This window comes from Salmo trutta, chromosome 4 (assembly GCF_901001165.1).
Source record: "Salmo trutta chromosome 4, fSalTru1.1, whole genome shotgun sequence".
Classification (NCBI taxonomy): Eukaryota; Metazoa; Chordata; class Actinopteri; order Salmoniformes; family Salmonidae; genus Salmo; species Salmo trutta.
In genome coordinates this window covers 15,497,212-15,516,024 of record NC_042960.1, presented here as the reverse complement: position 1 = coordinate 15,516,024, position 18,813 = coordinate 15,497,212, and the positions used below count along the sequence as shown (strand labels likewise).

At 44.4% G+C, this 18,813-nt stretch overlaps 1 protein-coding gene and 1 long non-coding RNA gene across 2 annotated transcripts in view; both read left to right on the top strand.

Moving 5' to 3' along the window:
- The first annotated feature begins 878 nt into the window (after positions 1 to 878).
- Positions 879 to 14,463, top strand: LOC115191898 (uncharacterized). The gene is made up of 3 exons (XR_003877783.1): positions 879 to 1,487; positions 12,381 to 12,510; positions 12,587 to 14,463. It is a non-coding gene; the product is annotated as an uncharacterized LOC115191898 (long non-coding RNA).
- Positions 14,464 to 15,858: 1,395 nt separating this feature from the next.
- The window catches only part of LOC115191897 (sorbin and SH3 domain-containing protein 2), a 78,409-nt gene continuing 75,454 nt past the window's right edge, over positions 15,859 to 18,813 (top strand). The window contains exon 1 of the mRNA XM_029749900.1: positions 15,859 to 17,670. Within this exon, the coding sequence (XP_029605760.1) occupies positions 17,669 to 17,670 (2 nt within the window). The 5' untranslated portion in view covers positions 15,859 to 17,668. The remainder of the gene's footprint in view (positions 17,671 to 18,813) is intronic.

Sequence of the window (18,813 nt, the reverse complement as noted above, 5' to 3'; positions counted from 1 at the left end):
TGATGTATCGAAGGCTGGCAGAGTATAGCGACTGATAAAATTGTCACCTTACCTTCTTGAGCTGGTTGGGGAGCCAGGGTTTCGATAGCTGGTTGGTCACAGACACTCGTATCCAAAAAAATGTTTTCTGAAATGTACAATGTCATTTCATTTTGTGAAACACTTCACACAAATTATGCCCAATGTTTCACAGGGAGTATCGTATCTAATTTAATTCAGAGCATATAGCTTTCAAAGACATTTGGACAGTGACCAAGGTTATGGTAGTGAGTATGAAGCTTCCACTGTGTGTATGCAGCATGTGTCAATCCTGCTCTCAAAGCAATGTGCTTTCCCATGCCATGACCAGAAACCACAGAGGACATCTATATGGGTCATGGGCAACCCCCTTACACTTCATCTGAATAATTCAGTGGTGTGTGTGTGTGTGTTAGGCTACATCATGCTTTCAATACTCACTGTGTGTACAACATGTAATATTGTTGGTATACTTTGATGGCCATGGTGGTACAATATGTGTGTGTGTTTGCAATGCCTGATAAAATGCAAATCTTGATAGAGCACTTGCAGAAGATAAGTTATCTATTTGTCTAGCTATGGATCATACACTGCAGGCTCATTGTGCATCCTAACCAGTAGTACACAGAAACAGGCCATATAGGCTACAGGCTCCAATATAGGCCACTGCATTGTAAGCACATGTGAAGGTCTTTTTGCAAACTATATGCAGAGGTAAGGGAATTACATTTTGCCCTGTTATAGGTGACCTCCACATCTCTCATCTCCATCCCATCCTCCCAGAAGAGCACATAATTGAACCAGGGTAGTCGCCATGACTACGGGAGGGACCAATGAACTGCACCACAGGCTACTTGCACTAGGCCATTTTACACATGGAGGTGCACACAGCATATAGCATCATCCTCGCATACAACCGCCCTTTCCCTGGGAAACAAGGAGGCAGGCTCGAGCCATTGGATGATATCTGATTAACGCGAGCTGTTCCTGGGCTGTCAGATTGGCGGCACCCAGCCGCGTCGCTACGGGCACCGATCATGCGGGAACAATGTGAGCTCTCGTCTCCTCCTCTTCAGCTAGCCCCTCTTCAGTCAAGAGGTGTTGTCGTGGTGAGACGGCGTTTTGTCAGGAGTAAAGGGACAGTTTTACTGCAATGCTATCTCCCTAGCTCCGAGTGAGAGCAAGTGACCCGGGAGAAAGGGTGTTGCCTTGCTTTTGCCTACCGCGGTAGCAACGTCCATGCGCGTTTACTTATTTGAAATTGGACCGAGCCAATTGAGGACGTCAAGGCAGGTGTGCGGTGTCATTCGTTTTTCTGCTGGCCAAAAGCGTATACGCTGTCCATTTTCCCGTCTCATATCTGATTTGTATGGACTTTAATTCCGGCCAAGCAGGCTCCTGTCGACGAGGTTGATACAGTATTTTGTTGCAGAGCGAATTTCTTTAGATGTCTCCGCGTTCGCTTTGAGGTAAGCAATGTTGCAACAGCCACTGCAAGCTACCGCTACTGCAATTAGCGCACATCTGATATGTTAGCTAGGTTATCTACAGAGTTTCATATCATAGACAAAACATTATCCAATATCCTGAGAAAAGTCTACAATGTTGCTTATGTTCAAATTAAGGCAACATTAACTGAACATCATGTTTTGCGGTTTGCTTATTTGGAAATGCATTCACGAAAACAACAGTGCTGATGCTTAGCCTACATGTCCTATGCCATAGCGGAATGGTTATTGTTACGTATCCCAATTAATTTTCTATACTGTAACATATTTATAAAACACTCACCATAATTTGAACAACAAATTTGAGCTTTTATTATAGTGAGTTTCTCCTTGTCAACTTCTAGATAACACGACTCGACTTCTATTCGATCTAAGTGGGTTTGATCACATTCCAATGGACCGGTGTTGCCAGTTCTTGGCAATGAATAAGAAGGTTTACGGTAACCCAGTCTAGCGTGACCTTCTTGAACAAGAAAGGATGCTCGAGTTGATGCGCCAATATTTGGCCATGTTAATTAACATAACAATTACACAAGGACCATCATTAAACTGTCATTAGTGGAGACGGGCCCAGGGGGTTGTGAGTAGAAAAGTGGATTTCTTGTTGAATACAACAATTACATTGTTGCACTGTTCTTGCTTGTGTGTTTCCCAAACTCGGTCCCGGTGCCCCCGCTGGCAGCCTGGTCTCATATACTAGACGTAACATAGTAAATGTAAATCCGGCACACTCAAATTAGTGTAATATGTTACGTTTGTTATGGTTACATAAAACAGATGGTTACTTAGGCAAAATTGAAAGTATGATAGATGGGTGAGCGTATAACTTAACCATAGCCTAGCTAATGTTAGCCAGCTAGCTAACGTTAGCCACCTAGAATTCTGAAGATATCATACGTTTGCAAATTCGTAAAATATAATACAAATTGTATTTCGGAACATATAAATATGTGATGGGGGATGGACATCCACAAATGAATACATACCATACAAAACGTAACATATCGTACTAATTGAAGGGTCTCGGGTTTACATACAGAATATTACAAAATGCTCTGTGACCAGGTTGCCCCTGGGTGTACATTTTAGATTTTTGCCCTAAACTCTAAAAAGAAAAGGTGCCTGGAGTATCCTTTAGGGGTTCTTCAAATTGAAACTGTGGGGGAACCCCTTTTAAGAACCCCTTTTAATGGTTCCTCGAATAACCTTTTTGGGTTATTTTTTTTAACTACCCCTTAATAATAAATAATAATATACATAACAATAACATATTTTAGTTGTCAGTGTTTATTATGATTTTAGTGGCAAAGCAGAATTAAAAAATCTAAATATGAGGTAAACTCCCAGCAGAGCCCCAAATATAATGGGTATATCCTCTGGTGTGTAGTTTCCTGCAAGAACCCCCACCAACTAAGGAGGTTCCTCGATGAACCCCACTTCCCATGGAATAACCTTTTGGGGGCAATTTTCAGTGCCAAGAACCCTAAGGTTCTTCAAAGAACTTTAAAGCTATTAGAATAACCCTTGTTGAACCCCAAATTACCAAAGCTTGATGATGAGTTGGTTATTTGAATCTGATGTGTTAGTGCTAGGGCAAAAACCAATCCATGCACAGGCTGTGCCCAGGCCTGAGTTTGGGAAACCCTGGACTAGGTGATCATTAGCCAAGCCAGCAATCAACACCATCCATGTTTACTTTGTAAGTTGTGTAGGATATATTGAGTGAAAAGATTATAGCTTACTTGGAAAAGTTATGTTTTCTCCAGTTTTCATACCTCCAAATAATGCCCTCTTCTTCCCTCTTGCTTTGAACATTTTACAATTAATACAGTGATGAAATGGATTTTAAATTGTTGTCACCCATTCACTTTCACTGAAGAAAATCACTTTCTTTGGATTCAAATGCTCATTAACCTCCCTTCACTCACTGGGCTCTAGCAGAATGGTCTCGTGTCATTACACCATCCCCACTGCATGGGCATAAAAGGCTTAGTGCACATTAAGAAGATTACCCTGGCCAATTGTTGCAGCATTACTTGGGTTTCACTTCCTTCACTCACTGCTATGCCCTTCAACAATGGCAATCAGTCTTAACATGCCATAGTAGGCAATTATTGATTATTCTTAAAATTATAATAATTATCAGTATGAAGGTGATCATATGATGTTTTGCATAAACTATCAAAATAAAGAAAGACACACACTCTATGTATAAACTCCCAGCAATTTAATGGGTATTTACCAACGTTTCGGCATCACTGTGCCTTCCTCAGGGTGTTTTGCATCCTGGGGCATTTCATGGCACATTCAATTGGTGAAATGAATGCTGTCACATAAATAGCCTACATGACAGTTCAGCTGTTCTAAGTCGGACACGATACGGTAGTCTCTTTTCACAGCCACTGTGTCTGACATACGGTAACTCAGTGAGCTCACTCATGCCCAGCGATCTGACAGGAAATGTTCAAGAGAATTGAATCCCTTTTTTTACTGTAACTCGGTCCCACCCACAAATAAAGGGATGATGTAAAAAGTGAAAGGCTGGTGGTGACTTCCTGTTGTCAGTCTAGTCATTTAGACGCACACACACACATTTTAATGCCTTCCCCTCTTCTTGTTCAGTTCCGATGTGTTTTGTTTTGAATGAATACTGTGTAATGCTATCACTACGGGAACCGCATACCGTGTACCTGAGAGCGAGTCTGGGGTGTGTATGTGCGTGTTTGCAGAAGTGTTAGTTTGTGTGTAATTCTGGAAGTGTGGGTTTGGAAACTACTTTGTAACGTGTGTTTGTGTGTGAACAAGAGAGAAATCCAACCTAGTCCAATGAATCTCATAATGGGAATCAACAGTTGGCAACTTGGCGTTTGAATGGATGTCACTAAGACGAGCTAGCCAATAAACAGTCCGGAGGGACGGCTTAAATATAACCATACATTAATGGGACAATCATCGCATTTTCACTTGATTGATTTCCCAGGGAGCGATGGCGTTAGTGTCCTGCCACTACAGCTATGTGTCTGCACCTGCTACCTGCCAGTTAGAGTTACTGAGGGGAGTGGTGCAGGATCTAGGCGGGCCATCTGGGATTTGGAGAATGCGATACGGTTTCTCTCGAAAGTACAGAACAGGGGTCGCACATTCTCTCTCTCCCTCTCACTTTCTCTCTATTTTATTACCTCTTCTCTCCAACTCTCTTCCTTTCTATTTCCCTTGCTTGCCCATTCACTCTTCCTTTGTCTCTCTCTCTCTCTCTCTCTCTCTCCTGCTTTAGAAGAGAGCTGATGTCATGGCTCAAGTGGTCTGTCTTTGAAAAGCTTGCCTGACCTGTTTCTCAGAACGCTTTTGATAAAAGTGCTGTGGAGGATATTTGCTGGTCTGCAATACAGCAACTCAATGATCTTTTATTCAGATATACTGTAGTTTTCCCATGACAGTTTTCCACAGAAACTTTCATCTTAGTAGCCCTTCCAACTATCTACCGTTTGCCATCAGTTTAAAATTGACATTTTAGTCATTTAGCAGACACTCTTATTTTACAGTGATTTAGTCAGTGAATTTAACTGAAGTAAAACGACTGCATATCACGGTAATTGTTAATTGTTCGAAATGGTGAAGTTGAAGGTTGCATGCCGTGGACTTTAGGGCTTCCCTCATAGTAAGCGGCTCAGAGTTGCCCTTAGCCTGATTTAGCTATAGTGGGATTACAGTCACACAAGGCTAGATCAGTGGAGAATGGTCTCTTGTCTGGTTTTTAAATAGTCATGTTGTTCTTAAGTCAGAGTGTTCTTAGTTTAAATGTGTGTTGCTGTTCTTTTCCATTAGTGTTTTGTGTGGACCCCAGGAAGAATGGCTGCCGTTTCTTCAGCAGCTAATGGGAATCAAAATAAGAATCATAACGGACTGTGGGCTGCATTCCATTCCAAAAGGAGATGGGAGGCTAGGATTTGAGAAAGGTGAATTGAGGTGGCATGACAGAGGAAGCAAGGATCCATCCAATCAGCTTCTTTTTTTTTTGCCCCCTTTTAACTCCCCAGTATTGAGGTATCCAATTGTCCCATCGCTGTGACTCCCGTACGGGTTCGGGAGAGATGAAGGTCGAGAGCCGCGCGTCCTCCACAACACAACCAAGCCAGACACACCTATGTGTCGGAGGACCATGTCGGCGTGCTCTGCGCCATTTCTTTTCCAATTTTCTGGAAGCTTGCTTCAGGGCTCGGGTATTTTCTGTATACCAGGGAGCAAATTTCTTGTGACAAATGTTTTAGTTTTTGGTGGTGCGTCTGCATCTTGGGTATTACGCAAGGTTCAATTAAGATTCTCAATTAGGTGGTTAAATTATTTTTGTACTCCGACATCCTTGGGTAGGTGGAGGTAGTCTGGAAGGGCATCTAGGAATCGTTGGGTTGTCTGAGAATTTATAGGACAGCTTTTGATGATCCTTGATTGGGGTCTGAATAGATTATTTGTTGCGATTTGCAAACGTAATAAAATGGTGGTCCAAAAGTCTAGGATTATGAGGAAAAACATTTAGATCCACAATATTTATTCCACGGGACAAAACTAGATCCAGGGTATGACTGTGGCAATGAGTAAGTCCAGAGACATGTTGGACAAAACCCACTGAGTCAATAATAGCTCCGAAATCCTTTAGGAGTGGGTCTGTGGACTTTTCCATGTGAATATTAAAGTCGCCAACAATTACAATATTATCTGCCATGACTACAAGGTCTGATATAAAAATTCAGGGAACTCAGCGAGGAACGCTGTATACGGCCCAGGTGGCCTGTAAACAGTAGCTATAAAAAGTATCCACTTCTGCCTAATATTGAGTTGCACTCCCTTTTGACCTCAGAACATCCTCAATTCCTTGGGGCATGGACTCTACAAGGTGTCAAAAGCATTCCACAAGGATGCTGACACATATTGACTCCAAGGCTTCCCACAGTTGTGTCAAATTGGCTGGATGTCCTTTGGGTGGTGGACTGTTCTTGATACATACGGGAAACTGTTGAGTGTGAAAAACCCAGGAGCGTTGCAGTTCTTAACACACTCAAACCGGTGTGCCTGGCAACTACGACCTTACCCCGTTCAAAGGCACTTAAATCTTTTGTCTTGCCCATTCACCCTCTGAATGGCACACATACACGTCTTTTTTTTAACCTTTATTTAACTAGGCAAGTCAGTTAAGAACAAATTCTTATTTTCAATGACAGCCTAGGAACAGTGGGTTAACTGCCTTGTTCAGGGGCAGAACGACAGATTTGTACCATGTCAGCTCAGGGATTTGAACTTGCAACCTTTCAGTTACTAGTCCAATGCTCTAACCACTAGGCTACGCTGCCGCCCCTTTACTGCTAACGCGTCTCAATTGTCTCGAGGCTTAAAAATCCTTCTTTAACCCGTCTCCTCCACTTCATCTACACGGATTGAAGTGGCTTTAACAGGTGACACCAATAAGGGGTCATAGCGTTCACCTGGATTCACCTGGTCAGTAAATGTGCCTCAGTGTATATGCCTTCATAGACTCTTAGCTTTCATTCGGCACCCAATTGTACATGCTCCTATGAACTTCACATGTTGGTGCTCATGGGTCCTTTACATGAAAATGACCTGGGTAAGGAAGTCCCACGGCTGAGTTCCTTGTGACAAAGGACCCCATTGATCTTTACCCTTAGGCAGCGGGATATGACACACAGAGTGTCCCAAATGGCACCCTATTCATCGGGCTATGGTTGAAAGTAGTGCACTATATAGGGGTTAGGGTGGCATTTGGGAGCCAGGCGTTATTTTCACAGCATCAAGAGGGGTTGATGTCACCGGAACACCAACAGATCCTCTGTGTGAAAGAGGACACACAAACAAGCTATTTTCTCTCGACATGTAGCAGGACTATTGTACTTTTCTAAAGTGCTTCAGTGGGGAACAAAGTTACAGTTAGTTTCAATTGACCCCCTCTCTCTAGAAACGGCTATCGCTGAGTTAAGCAAATCCTCTATAACGCTTTAGGACGCTGTAGAATATTGTAGATATCAACATAAAGTACTGAAAGCTTAAGCCTGCAGTGTTTTCAAATGTAGGAATTCTTTCTGAGGTTATTGAATGAACGAAGCCTAGGTTTCTTTATAAGACCGTTATGTTTTCAAAGTGTCAAACCAGCTACTCCCTTCCCGGGTCCCGTTTGTTTACGTCCTGTTTGCTGCGAGCGGTGGAAAAAGTGTGCAGTGATTCATGGGGGTCAAAGGTCACTGTGCCTTTTCAGAGAGCGCTTGGTGGTGCCCCTCTGGCCCCGGCCCAAGGCTTGTTCCTCTGTGACCTTTCTGTGGGCCCGGGGTAAGCTGTGAAAATGAGCGGTAAGGATTACGGAGGAGGAAAGTATTAATGACAAGCCTGCATCCGTTTCGCTCTTTTTCTCTCTCTCGCTCTCATTCTCTCTGTATTCTATTGTCGCGATGACATACACTACCGGACGGTGCACCAGCTGCGAGAGTAGTTTGCGCCAACGACTCTGCAATAGGTGCCGATATGGCGGAACTGGCGTCGGGGTATGTAGAGGAAGTAAGGGCTACACACACACCACCTCTCTCTTTCCCTCCCTTGCTTCTGTCTCTCCGGTTTGATGAGAGGTATAGCGCTAAAGAAAGCCTTCCCGTCTCTAAACCCTGCACCAGTCAAGTATGTGTAAATCCCGGGGTTGACACGTCCTAAGCCAAAATGCCTGGGCGCCGCCGTCAACAGTTTGGATCCCGTTACCGGGCAGAATGCGAGGGAAGTAGTGAGCGTGGGTGCCCGATTGGCTGCTGGGCGAGGTGGTAGGAAATGGGCCCGTCGGTGGGTCCCAGGACAGAGGTGTGAGGGAGTCTGGGAGAGGTTGAGCAGGGTTGATGGATGACTCGTGTCATAATGTTCATAACGTTCTTACGGCACTCTATCATAGGAGAATAATGTTCCCACTTGTGACATCGATCTCCCAACACTTCACGTCCCAAAACTTTTGATAAGGTTCAGGCTCAACAGTGGGATGCAGTTTATTTTATATGTGAAGGCTATGTTAACTTTAGCCATAGCCTACTTTGAATTCTATTTGGGGCCATTTTGTCATTAATCTTATAGGGCTGTATCTAGCCTTTACATGGCGAAGGTCACATAACCTACTACTGTATACTGTAGCTCTCTATATGATTTAACTTAGGCCTAGTTTAAATAGGCTATTATAACAGGTTTTATATAATCAACATACCAGGACAGTGTTCCTTGTTATCCGTAGGTGACATACATTAAGCCAACCATAGAGTAATTATATTTGTATGAAGCCAACCACCCAAAAATAAAACTGTCACTGGCTTACGGTTATTTTCTGGGATGTTTGCTAGTGGGGTGAAATATAGGCCTAGGGCCCCGTTTTTATATTTCTGGTCCACCCCTAAACTGAGTTCAGATGTGCCCCAAATGGCGCTCTATTCCAGGGATAGTGCATTACTTTGACCAGAGCCCTATAGGGTCCCTGTTCAAAAGTAGTACACTCTATAGGGAATAGTGTAATTTGGGACTCAGCCATTGTGCCACTGTAATTTGTGTTTATCCTGCTCCTCTCTGCTTTTTATAACCTGTCACTTACTTAGCTGGGAATGGCTGGACCCATATTGGTGCTGATAATGGATTGGGTGTTGAAATCAGGCCGGTGAGACGATGTTGACGTGCCCAGTCTAGTCCTGATTGGCTCATAGGTTTGTGTGTGCGCCAGCTTTTCGTCTCTGGTACTTTAATGTGATCATTCCAGAGCTGTTAGTGCAACATATTTGGTTCATTATTTTCTCCCTTTAACAATCATGTATTACTGAAGTCTCTACCTGAACAGCAATCAGCGACAATGCCCAATTTGTGTTTAAATGCCGTAAGACTGGTCAGTACCAGGTTGGATGAAAAGATCCCATTTTATCATTCTTCATGACTAGAACTGAAATGGAACAGGCTGAAAATGTCTCTCTTTCTGGCCCTCAGAATAACAGACCGTTCCTTTTAGGTCCATGATCTGTCTGAATATCTCCCCCCCAAGGTTACATCATAAGCACATGTCAATTCTCAGCTCGTCGAGATACCGCAGCTAGCGCTGCCAGTTGCCGCTTAATCATGACAGCTGACGCCCCAATCGCCGTGGTCCTCAAGGTGCCAGGCTTAGAATGGGACTACTTCAGTGGCAGGAAACATGCTATCATGTCGTCAGCGCTGCTTATTTCCATGGTGGCCGTCGGTACCTTTTTTAGAGGGGATTTGAGCGTTACCACTTCATCATTGGCAGGGTGACAGAGGGACTGGGACTGTGTTGATCCAGGACGGGCAGCTGGCTGAAACGATGCTCCATTTACCTTTTAATCACACTGCATAGTTGCTGGACATGCAGGTGGATGAGAGTTTCTCTGGGCCTTCTTGTTAGCACTGAGCTAGCTAGCGGTAGCGGCTCAACTGTCGGCAGCTCTATTGCTAGGACTTAGTTTGTTGTTGTTGTTAGCACAGTTCGCGGTTGACTTGTTGCTAGCAAGTTATCTTGTTGTTAGTATCCGTTAGCATCAAGCTAACTAGTTGAAAGTATGAGCAAAGACTGCATAGTATGAAGACAGGCTGTAACTGCTTCTCAGTGTGACATTGGCTAGCTAAGCTCATGTGCAGTAACACGTTATCGGGTCTAACGGTCGTCTCGCGCCGAACTTGACGAAAATAAAAACGTGCTTGTTTGCCACTTTCACGAAGTTGGAGTAATAACATGTATGACTACTTAAGACATTGGCTCCAATCAAGGTTGTGCCTTTTTAGATTTCGAGAAAATTAACAACTTAAGAATTTTCCACTTCTCACATTGACTTCTCAAACCACAAACCCTGGTCTGCTTGGTTGGCTTTAGAAACGATGTGGTATTAGTTAGCATCAGAATCATTTTAACACCTATTCGATTAACAAGGATTTCTGTGTCTCAAAGCATGTGGCTGATAAAGACTTGCAATTCAGGTTGCATGACCTTAACTTTACAGTTAGACAAATATACTTTGTGTGAAATGAAATTAGTCAATGTATTGTACGGTACATTCACATGCGAGGCATCCATATTTATAGCTCACTAATACATGATGTTAAGTAAAGTTCGGAAGTAATCTATGCAGACCATTGGAGCCATTTTAACGCTAGAGGAAGTTCTAGCAGTGGATGAAATACAACTTATTTTTCCTCTCACATCACAGATAGGGATAGCATTGTCCTCATCTCTCCAAAAACATGAAACTCTCCATTTCCCTTAGCACGTTCACAGTGGGAACCCCATAATAAACACTGTGCTGTACGTCAATGTGCCTTTCTGTAAACAGCAGAAATGCATCGCAGACCTCAACACACAAAGCTACACCCCAAATGGCCAAAGTAGCTCTTGTGGTTGGCAATTGTAGGAGTCACCCAAAATCCACACGAAAAGGGAGTGGTTGGCACAGCAGTTTCTGTAGGCATGTTTGTTATTGAAGCCTCTGCCTCAAAATGGTAACAAGTGAAACATCAGTCTCTCTCTTTATCCCACTATTTCCTCATCTCATTTCCTTCATGGCCACTGATTTTGAAATTACTCATCTTGATGAAAAAATGTAATTGAAAACCTATCCAGTCTTGTCATCCATCTGTTTTAATTGGAAAGTAGGAAATGAAGCCATGTTTTACAGTATATTGGGACGAAGCCCATGAGAGAGCACTGGAGTGTGAGCCGGAGAAATTGCGGCAATGAATTGAGGTTCGTCCACGATAACTAACTCCTTTTGTTAAATATGTTGAATAATTTATACGTTTTGGCTACCTCATCAGTGACCACCAGTGAGTTTTTATTTGACTCATCCAAAGGGGTTCATTAAAGGAACTTAATGAACATCTCAGGGACCAGGCGGATGAAGCTTATGTTGTGTATGTCCCTTGCTTCATCTATTTGTGTCTGTTTGGTTTACTGCTGCGTTTAGAGAGGTGGAAGTTGTCCAGTAGCTGTGTTACGGCATGGGATGACCAGCCTCTAAATGCAAGGTGAATATAGCTCTAGTTACATCACTTGCCTGCGAATAGCTGGTCGGGATAGGGTGGAGGGATGGGTGTGCGCGACGTGTGTGTGTGTGTGTGTGTGTGTGTGTGTGTGTGTGTGTGTGTGTGTGTGTGTGCTTAATGTTTATGTGCTTGCGGATCATCACACTGAGCCGGGCCAACTTTTCTGACAGATGATCAAACCGTCAACAGCAGAGAGTGAAAGCTTGTGTCCTGCATGGGCTATATCAAATGTGGCTTGTTGCTCAACATCATTTCTGTGTGTGAACTCCACTTTACATGGCCCCCAATAAGTTAATGGCACACACGTAATCGTTCAAATAGCGACGCTGGGGAGAGATGGGGGTGCGTTACCTATTTGACACCTCACTCCGCGCAGTCTGCCCATTCCGTCCCCCTTCTAGTCTATCCATCATTTATTTCGACTCTGCTGCTTATCCTGAAAGAGGAATGCCTGTCTGCTACTGAGCTACTGCCCCACTGGCATTGCTCATGACTGGGATGGGGAGGTGTGTGAGCGTGTGGGTTTGTAACTGCGTGATGGCTACGTGTATGTATGTATGTAGGCATATATATTCAGAAGCTGATCCTGTCACTTTATCCACCCCCCCATGCACATTCCCACACACTCTGACCCACCTACTCTAGGGGTAACTTTCCAGTCCTGTAGTTGCAGCATGTCTGTGTCTCAAAATAGTCTTATCATCACTGCTTCACCTAAACAGGGAACTCTCTCGCTCTCTCTCTAACTCTGTTTTCCTCTTCTCTCTGTTGCATCTGGGTGCTTCCCAGGAACGGACAGACTAGGCTCTGGATTTAAAGCCTGAGGAGGAGTGCGGAATTCTCCGGAACGAGGGAAGAATTGAGATCACCGATGTCCGTCTCTCCCGAATAAGTCGCCCAGATTTTGATTTTTATGACGGTAAGATTTTTCTTTTTACCACTCTTGCACTAGCTGTCTGTACTTGAAAGGTAATGGGTTTTTACTGTGTTTGCAGGTGTAATGTCAGTCAGAGTAGGCTTTGTTTGAACGGACATGCCTCACAAACCATTGGGAGTCGAGCACTTGCGTATCAGTGGACTGGATGTATGATTTTCATAACAATTCATAAGTTGTCATAAAATCAACAATGAGGGAAAAGTGAATGGAATAGTCCAGCAGTAATTATTTGCACTCCAAAATTATGAATAATAAACATGTATTTATTTAACTTTTTTAAAAGTCTATTTGCTTTTTTTGATTTTAGTAATTTGTTTTTGATTGAGAACCCGGACTCATATCTGGTGATATGATTAGATTGGATACTCTTTGTCTGTTGGAACAGAACAGTACCACTACATCCCAGCACTACACCATAGCCAAACCCAACAGTGGACAGGACAAAAATGGTTTCAATTAAAACCAGGGTTTTTCTTCCCGAACCTCTAACCTCAGGAAAAAGCCCAACAAAAAACTACTCTGCTTTCATTTGGAACATAGAAACGTCTAACCCAAACCAGGCTCTTCAAATAGCCTACAATACAGCCACAAAAACAATACGTTTCTTGCATTTTTCACCACTAACATGTCGGCTGCCTGTCAAAATGGTGTACGGCCTTTAGTGCTTTCGCCTCTGCAGTCTTGTCAATGCTCATCATGTTTACACAGCCTCGCTGGTCCCGTGCCACTTGTCTGTCTTGAACCCTGATGTGTCATCATATTGCAAATACAACATGGCTAAAATAATGAAAGAGAGGGAGAACGGGGGGAAGATGGAGGCAGAGAGAGGGACATGGATTGAATTTTATGTAGTATCCGGAAGGCTTCCATAACTCTAATTTGAACCCATATTGAAAGACAACCGAAACCAACCAATTCCCCAAACCCTCCCCTGCCTTTTCTCTCCCTCTCTCTCCCTCCTACTTCATTCTACCCTTTTCACTTTTTCACCCTGCTCTTTTTCCCCTCCACAATTATCTGTCCATTAGGCCAGTCTCTGAGGTGTTGTGGAATGCCACCTTGACCCCACCCACCCCTTGAGTCCACACTCTCACATGCAGAGAGAGAGAGAGAGAGAGAGAGAGAGAGAGAGAGAGCGCAGCTCCCTTGGCCCTTGTTCCCCCTGACCTCACACACACAGGGACGCTTTGTTGCATGCCCATTGGCGAATGGGACAAGGTCATTTTTACCCCCCCACCACCACCACACTTTCGGGTGACGAATTCACCTCACAGGGTTGTGTACGCAGTGTCCACAGTGATCAATCGATAGGGCGTTAATGGATGGAATGTGGTTCAGTTTTATTTACAGGCAAAGGATTTCAATTTAGTTCAGGAAGAAGAGGGCTTAACTGACCAATAGGCAAGAGGACTCAGTTGAAGTATTAGCAGATTTCGGGTTAGGTTGAAAAATGTTGAAGATAAATGTGTCTGGTTTGGCAACACTAGTTTTTTTATTTTTTTATCTTCCTCATACCATCCCGTTTAGGGTCATTTGTTAAAAGGCCCTGTCGTATACAAAGACAAAAGATCTTCCAAAGATTGCTTTGCAGCAAGCAGTGAAAAACAAGCCTCTTGAGTTACAATGCCGTGTAAGAATGTGAAACTCGGCAAGCACATATGCACAGATACACCAACACGCATGCATAACGACAACCACACGCATACAAACAGTTGCATGCTCACACACGCGCACACACACACACACGGAGGTCAGCAAAGACACCCACAAGCACAACACCCACAGACCTGCACACACAATAACACACACACACACACATTTTCAGTGCTATGTAATGTCTGCTATTGCTTATCGTTAGCTGGGAGAGTAGTGTGTCAGGGTTGTGTCACAGCTAAACTCTTTAGGCCTGTTGCTATTTGATGACGGCAATGAAAATAGAAGTATAATTGTCTGTAACGAGCCCAAAACACCAGGAGGGTACTTAAAGTATTATTCTGGTACACAGTCTACCCCACAAGATTGAGACTGGTACCAAAACAAGGGCTCTCCAGTCCAACTCTACACACCAAGAGTTTGTCTTTGACATACTTTACATGTCAAACCTTTGACTTTGTCACCTTTCCCAGATACTTTAACCTCTGAGTCTATAAACTTTGTTTGCATCGGTGACCTTTTTTGAGCCACTTGCCCTACGATCTCTCGGGGAACTTTCGGAGTGTTATGAAGTTGCCCCCTGAAGCTGATCAGAAGACAATTTTGCATTACCCCCTAACCCCTACTCAACCCTCACCTTCTAAGGTTGGGGGTGATAAGCTGATCTTAGATCAGTGTCTAACGACAACGACTCAACTCAAAAAGTTAAATGCGGCATCATTACAGAGTGCCTATCCGACAGTAAAGCATCCTGGCCAGGAATTTCTTAACTCGCAGAGGTTAGTGTTACCCTCTCCGACACAGATCCTATAAAGTTCCCTCCTGATAGAGCAAGGCGCTTAACCCTAATTGCTCCTGTAAGTCGCTCTGGATAGGAGCGTCTGCTAAATGACTAAAATGTAAATAGAGTTCTCTCTCTGCTCCAGAGCCCTCTGGAGGGCAAAGGGCCTGTCTAAGGGACGTAAGTATAACTTGTTTAAAGACCACCTTATCATCCTACTCCACGCAGTTCAAGCTGGCACCTGGGGAATTCAGTCCGTCTATGGGGAGGTAATACCGTATTGGGGAATTCAGTCCCGTCTATGGGGACGTAATACTGTATTGGGGAATTCAGTCCCGTCTATGGGGAGGTAATACCGTATTGGGGAATTCAGTCCCATCTATGGGGAGGTAATACCGTATTGGGGAATTCAGTCCCGTCTATGGGGAGGTAATACCGTATTGGGGAATTCAGTCCCGTCTATGGGGAGGTAATACCGTATTGGGGAATTCAGTCCCGTCTATGGGGAGGTAATACCGTATTGGGGAATTCAGTCCCGTCTATGGGGAGGTAATACCGTATTGGGGAATTCAGTCCCGTCTATGGGGAGGTAATACCGTATTGGGGAATTCAGTCCCATCTATGGGGAGGTAATACCGTATTGGGGAATTCAGTCCCATCTATGGGGAGGTAATACCGTATTGGGGAATTCCGTCCCATCTATGGGGAGGTAATACCGTATTGGGGAATTCAGTCCCATCTATGGGGAGGTAATACCGTATTGGGGAATTCAGTCCCATCTATGGGGAGGTAATACCGTATTGGGGAATTCAGTCCCATCTATGGGGAGGTAATACCGTATTGGGGAATTCCGTCCCATCTATGGGGAGGTAATACCGTATTGGGGAATTCAGTCCCATCTATGTGGAGGTAATACCGTATTGGGGAATTCCGTCCCATCTATGGGGAGGTAATACCGTATTGGGGAATTCAGTCCCATCTATGGGGAGGTAATACCGTATTGGGGAATTCAGTCCCATCTATGGGGAGGTAATACCGTATTGGGGAATTCAGTCCCATCTATGGGGAGGTAATACCGTATTGGGGAATTCCGTCCCATCTATGGGGAGGTAATACCGTATTGGGGAATTCCGTCCCATCTATGTGGAGGTAATACCGTATTGGGGAATTCCGTCCCATCTATGGGGAGGTAATACCGTATTGGGGAATTCAGTCCCATCTATGGGGAGGTAAACTGTATAAGCTACAGCTGATAGATACAATGTTGTTATGTTGACATCTACTTCTCTTTTTAATCATGCTTGTCTGGTAGCCTGATGGTAGGTTATGTGAATATCAATGTTATATCCACCATGTATTCATTGAGTGGGGTAATTCATTAGCCATACCGCTAAATTGTCCTTTGCAAGGATGCAGGGAACGCTGTCCCCCTTTGCAGTTGAAGAGCAATTGTCTTAGCATGACATTCATTCTCTTTGCGCTAGCTGCGTCACCCTTCATTTCACCTTCAAAACAATTAGCAGTTAGCTATTATCATTAGTGATGTAGCATTAGCATTGAGCCTGCCTGAATAATGATCCTCTCTATCCTCCACACTTAAAGGGCATTTCCTTCAGTGCTAGGCTAGCTGCTTTACTCTTAATACCACATTCCCGCCACCTTCAAAGTCGTTAGCAGTTAATGTTAGCATTAGCATAGGAGTGTTTTTAGAATAACAAGGCTCTCTAGCCTGCTGTCCAAAGACTCTGCAGGTCCCCTGTGGGCTATTTAGCTCTTCGCACATCACGAAAGGTCTTCTTTCCAAGGCTAAACACCCAGTTAACAGACGGTGCTCTCGTTCCCAACTCCCCCATAACGTCTGTCTCCTCCGCACCGCCTAGCCGCAAATAGGAAATGTCAGGCCTATTAAAATGGATGTCAGGTCGGCTTCACAGAGATGGAAAGACGGTAAAGAAGCCCTCACCAAGGCTTTTTAATCACAGGCATGCAGAGCTGCCGTTTCCTTTTCTACCTAGTTGCTCGCCAAGGGATTGATTCGTGACACGATTTAAAGCGTAGATAAGGAACACTGGCAGTGTTTGGGGCTCAGCCCTCCAAGCATGGAGTTGAAAAGTTCTGCGCCCTATGCCCTCCTAGGACTTCAGAACCTAGAACCCTTCTCAACAGTGTCCCATTTTAGGACCCTTCTCAGATGCTTAGCAGTGACTTTTCACTGATTTGACTTACCAACCTTGGCCTGTCAGGAATGCCTGCTGTTTTACAGAGAAAGTCTCCATAAAGAGACTATTTGGCAGGGCAGATAACAAAACTGCTTTGACAGTCAGCCCATGCAGTGTGTCACACATAGAGATCGAAGGCCCTGTCACATTCCAAGATGGGTTGAAAATGAAAAGTATGGTTTTGAATATAGTTGACAGAGAATTGTTGACTATTGTATCTGAAATAAACTGTTTTGCCATTTCTGCAGCATTCAAGTAGATGATTCCACGAGACTCCATAGGACTGAGCATGGCACTTGACACGTGAAATATGGTCGCGAGACAGTGGTCAACATTGGGGCTCTGTCATACTATCAGTCCACTGACTCCACTCTTTTCTGTTTTGTTTGTGAGGTCACATGGTGCCAACGTCTGCCAGGTCCATTCATCAGGGTATGCAATATGGACATGATGGCCTGTGGACAGACAGTCCCTCAGTAGAATAAAGATGTGAGCTGAAATACCGCCGCTGACGAGGCTCCTCCAGCGTGTCCACTCGCACCAACACACACACACACACACACACACACACACACACACACACACACACACACACACACAGAGTCCTGCCAGACTGCAGACTTTGCAGGTCTACAGAGATGGAGGGACAGACTGAGGAACTGACTGGACCACAGGTAGACAGAATGACAGAGACGGGCAGACAGAACACCAGAAAGAGTGCCAAATTGAGCAAGATTTATGGGCAGTCCTTTCACTCCAGGTTACCTTGACTTGTTTATCCCTATCCACATCTCCACACATTGGTAGGGAACCGCATTTTGAATGCATACAAATTACTCATATGATAATTCCCTACTTTTCTGATGAACCGGTTCGATCTGGTTTTGGATAGCAGTCCATCTCTATACTGCAATTACTTCCCGTTAGCCTTCACTGTTAATCGTCATGGCCATGGTCCATTGGGGTAGAGGAGACCGCAGCGGCAACTCTTGAGGTATTGTTCACTGCTAGAGGACCATTCTGCCATACAGCTTACATAACGCTACCATGCTAATCGTAGCTAGCGCTATTGCTAATGCTAATGCCCTTTCTCTGTTTCTGTCTGACGGGATGGAGTGGTGACCTGAACGAGTCCTATTCTGCTCTCGGTCTCTATTTCTATCTCTCGTTCTCTCAGTCGTCATGTTTTTTCGCTCTGTCGCTTTGCTCCCTCTGCCTGTTGTCTTGTTAATTTTCTTTCTCACTCTCTTTCTCTCTTTCTCTTCTCACTCTTCTAATCATCATCCTGTGCCTCCATAGGTTTCTACTGCTGCTCTATAACAATAACAGTAGCACAGTGTAATCCCGGACCCACACTGGACAGAAGCAACACCGCAGGTTGTCATGTCCAATTGCTTTTCCCCCCAGACACAGAGCAGGGCCTCGTGTTGCGTAATTGCATTAGCTTACATTAGCGCTCTCGGGGCAGTGGCTACTGCTCGTTGGCGGTTAGCCGCCATAGCAATGATGTGATGCAACCCTGCTGGACAACACCAGGCTCTTTTGTTGTCTCGGACACAGTATGGGTATTGGGAACGAGGGGGTCAGCGTATTGTCCCCCCCCCCCCCCCCCCCGGGCTCATTCGTTCACAC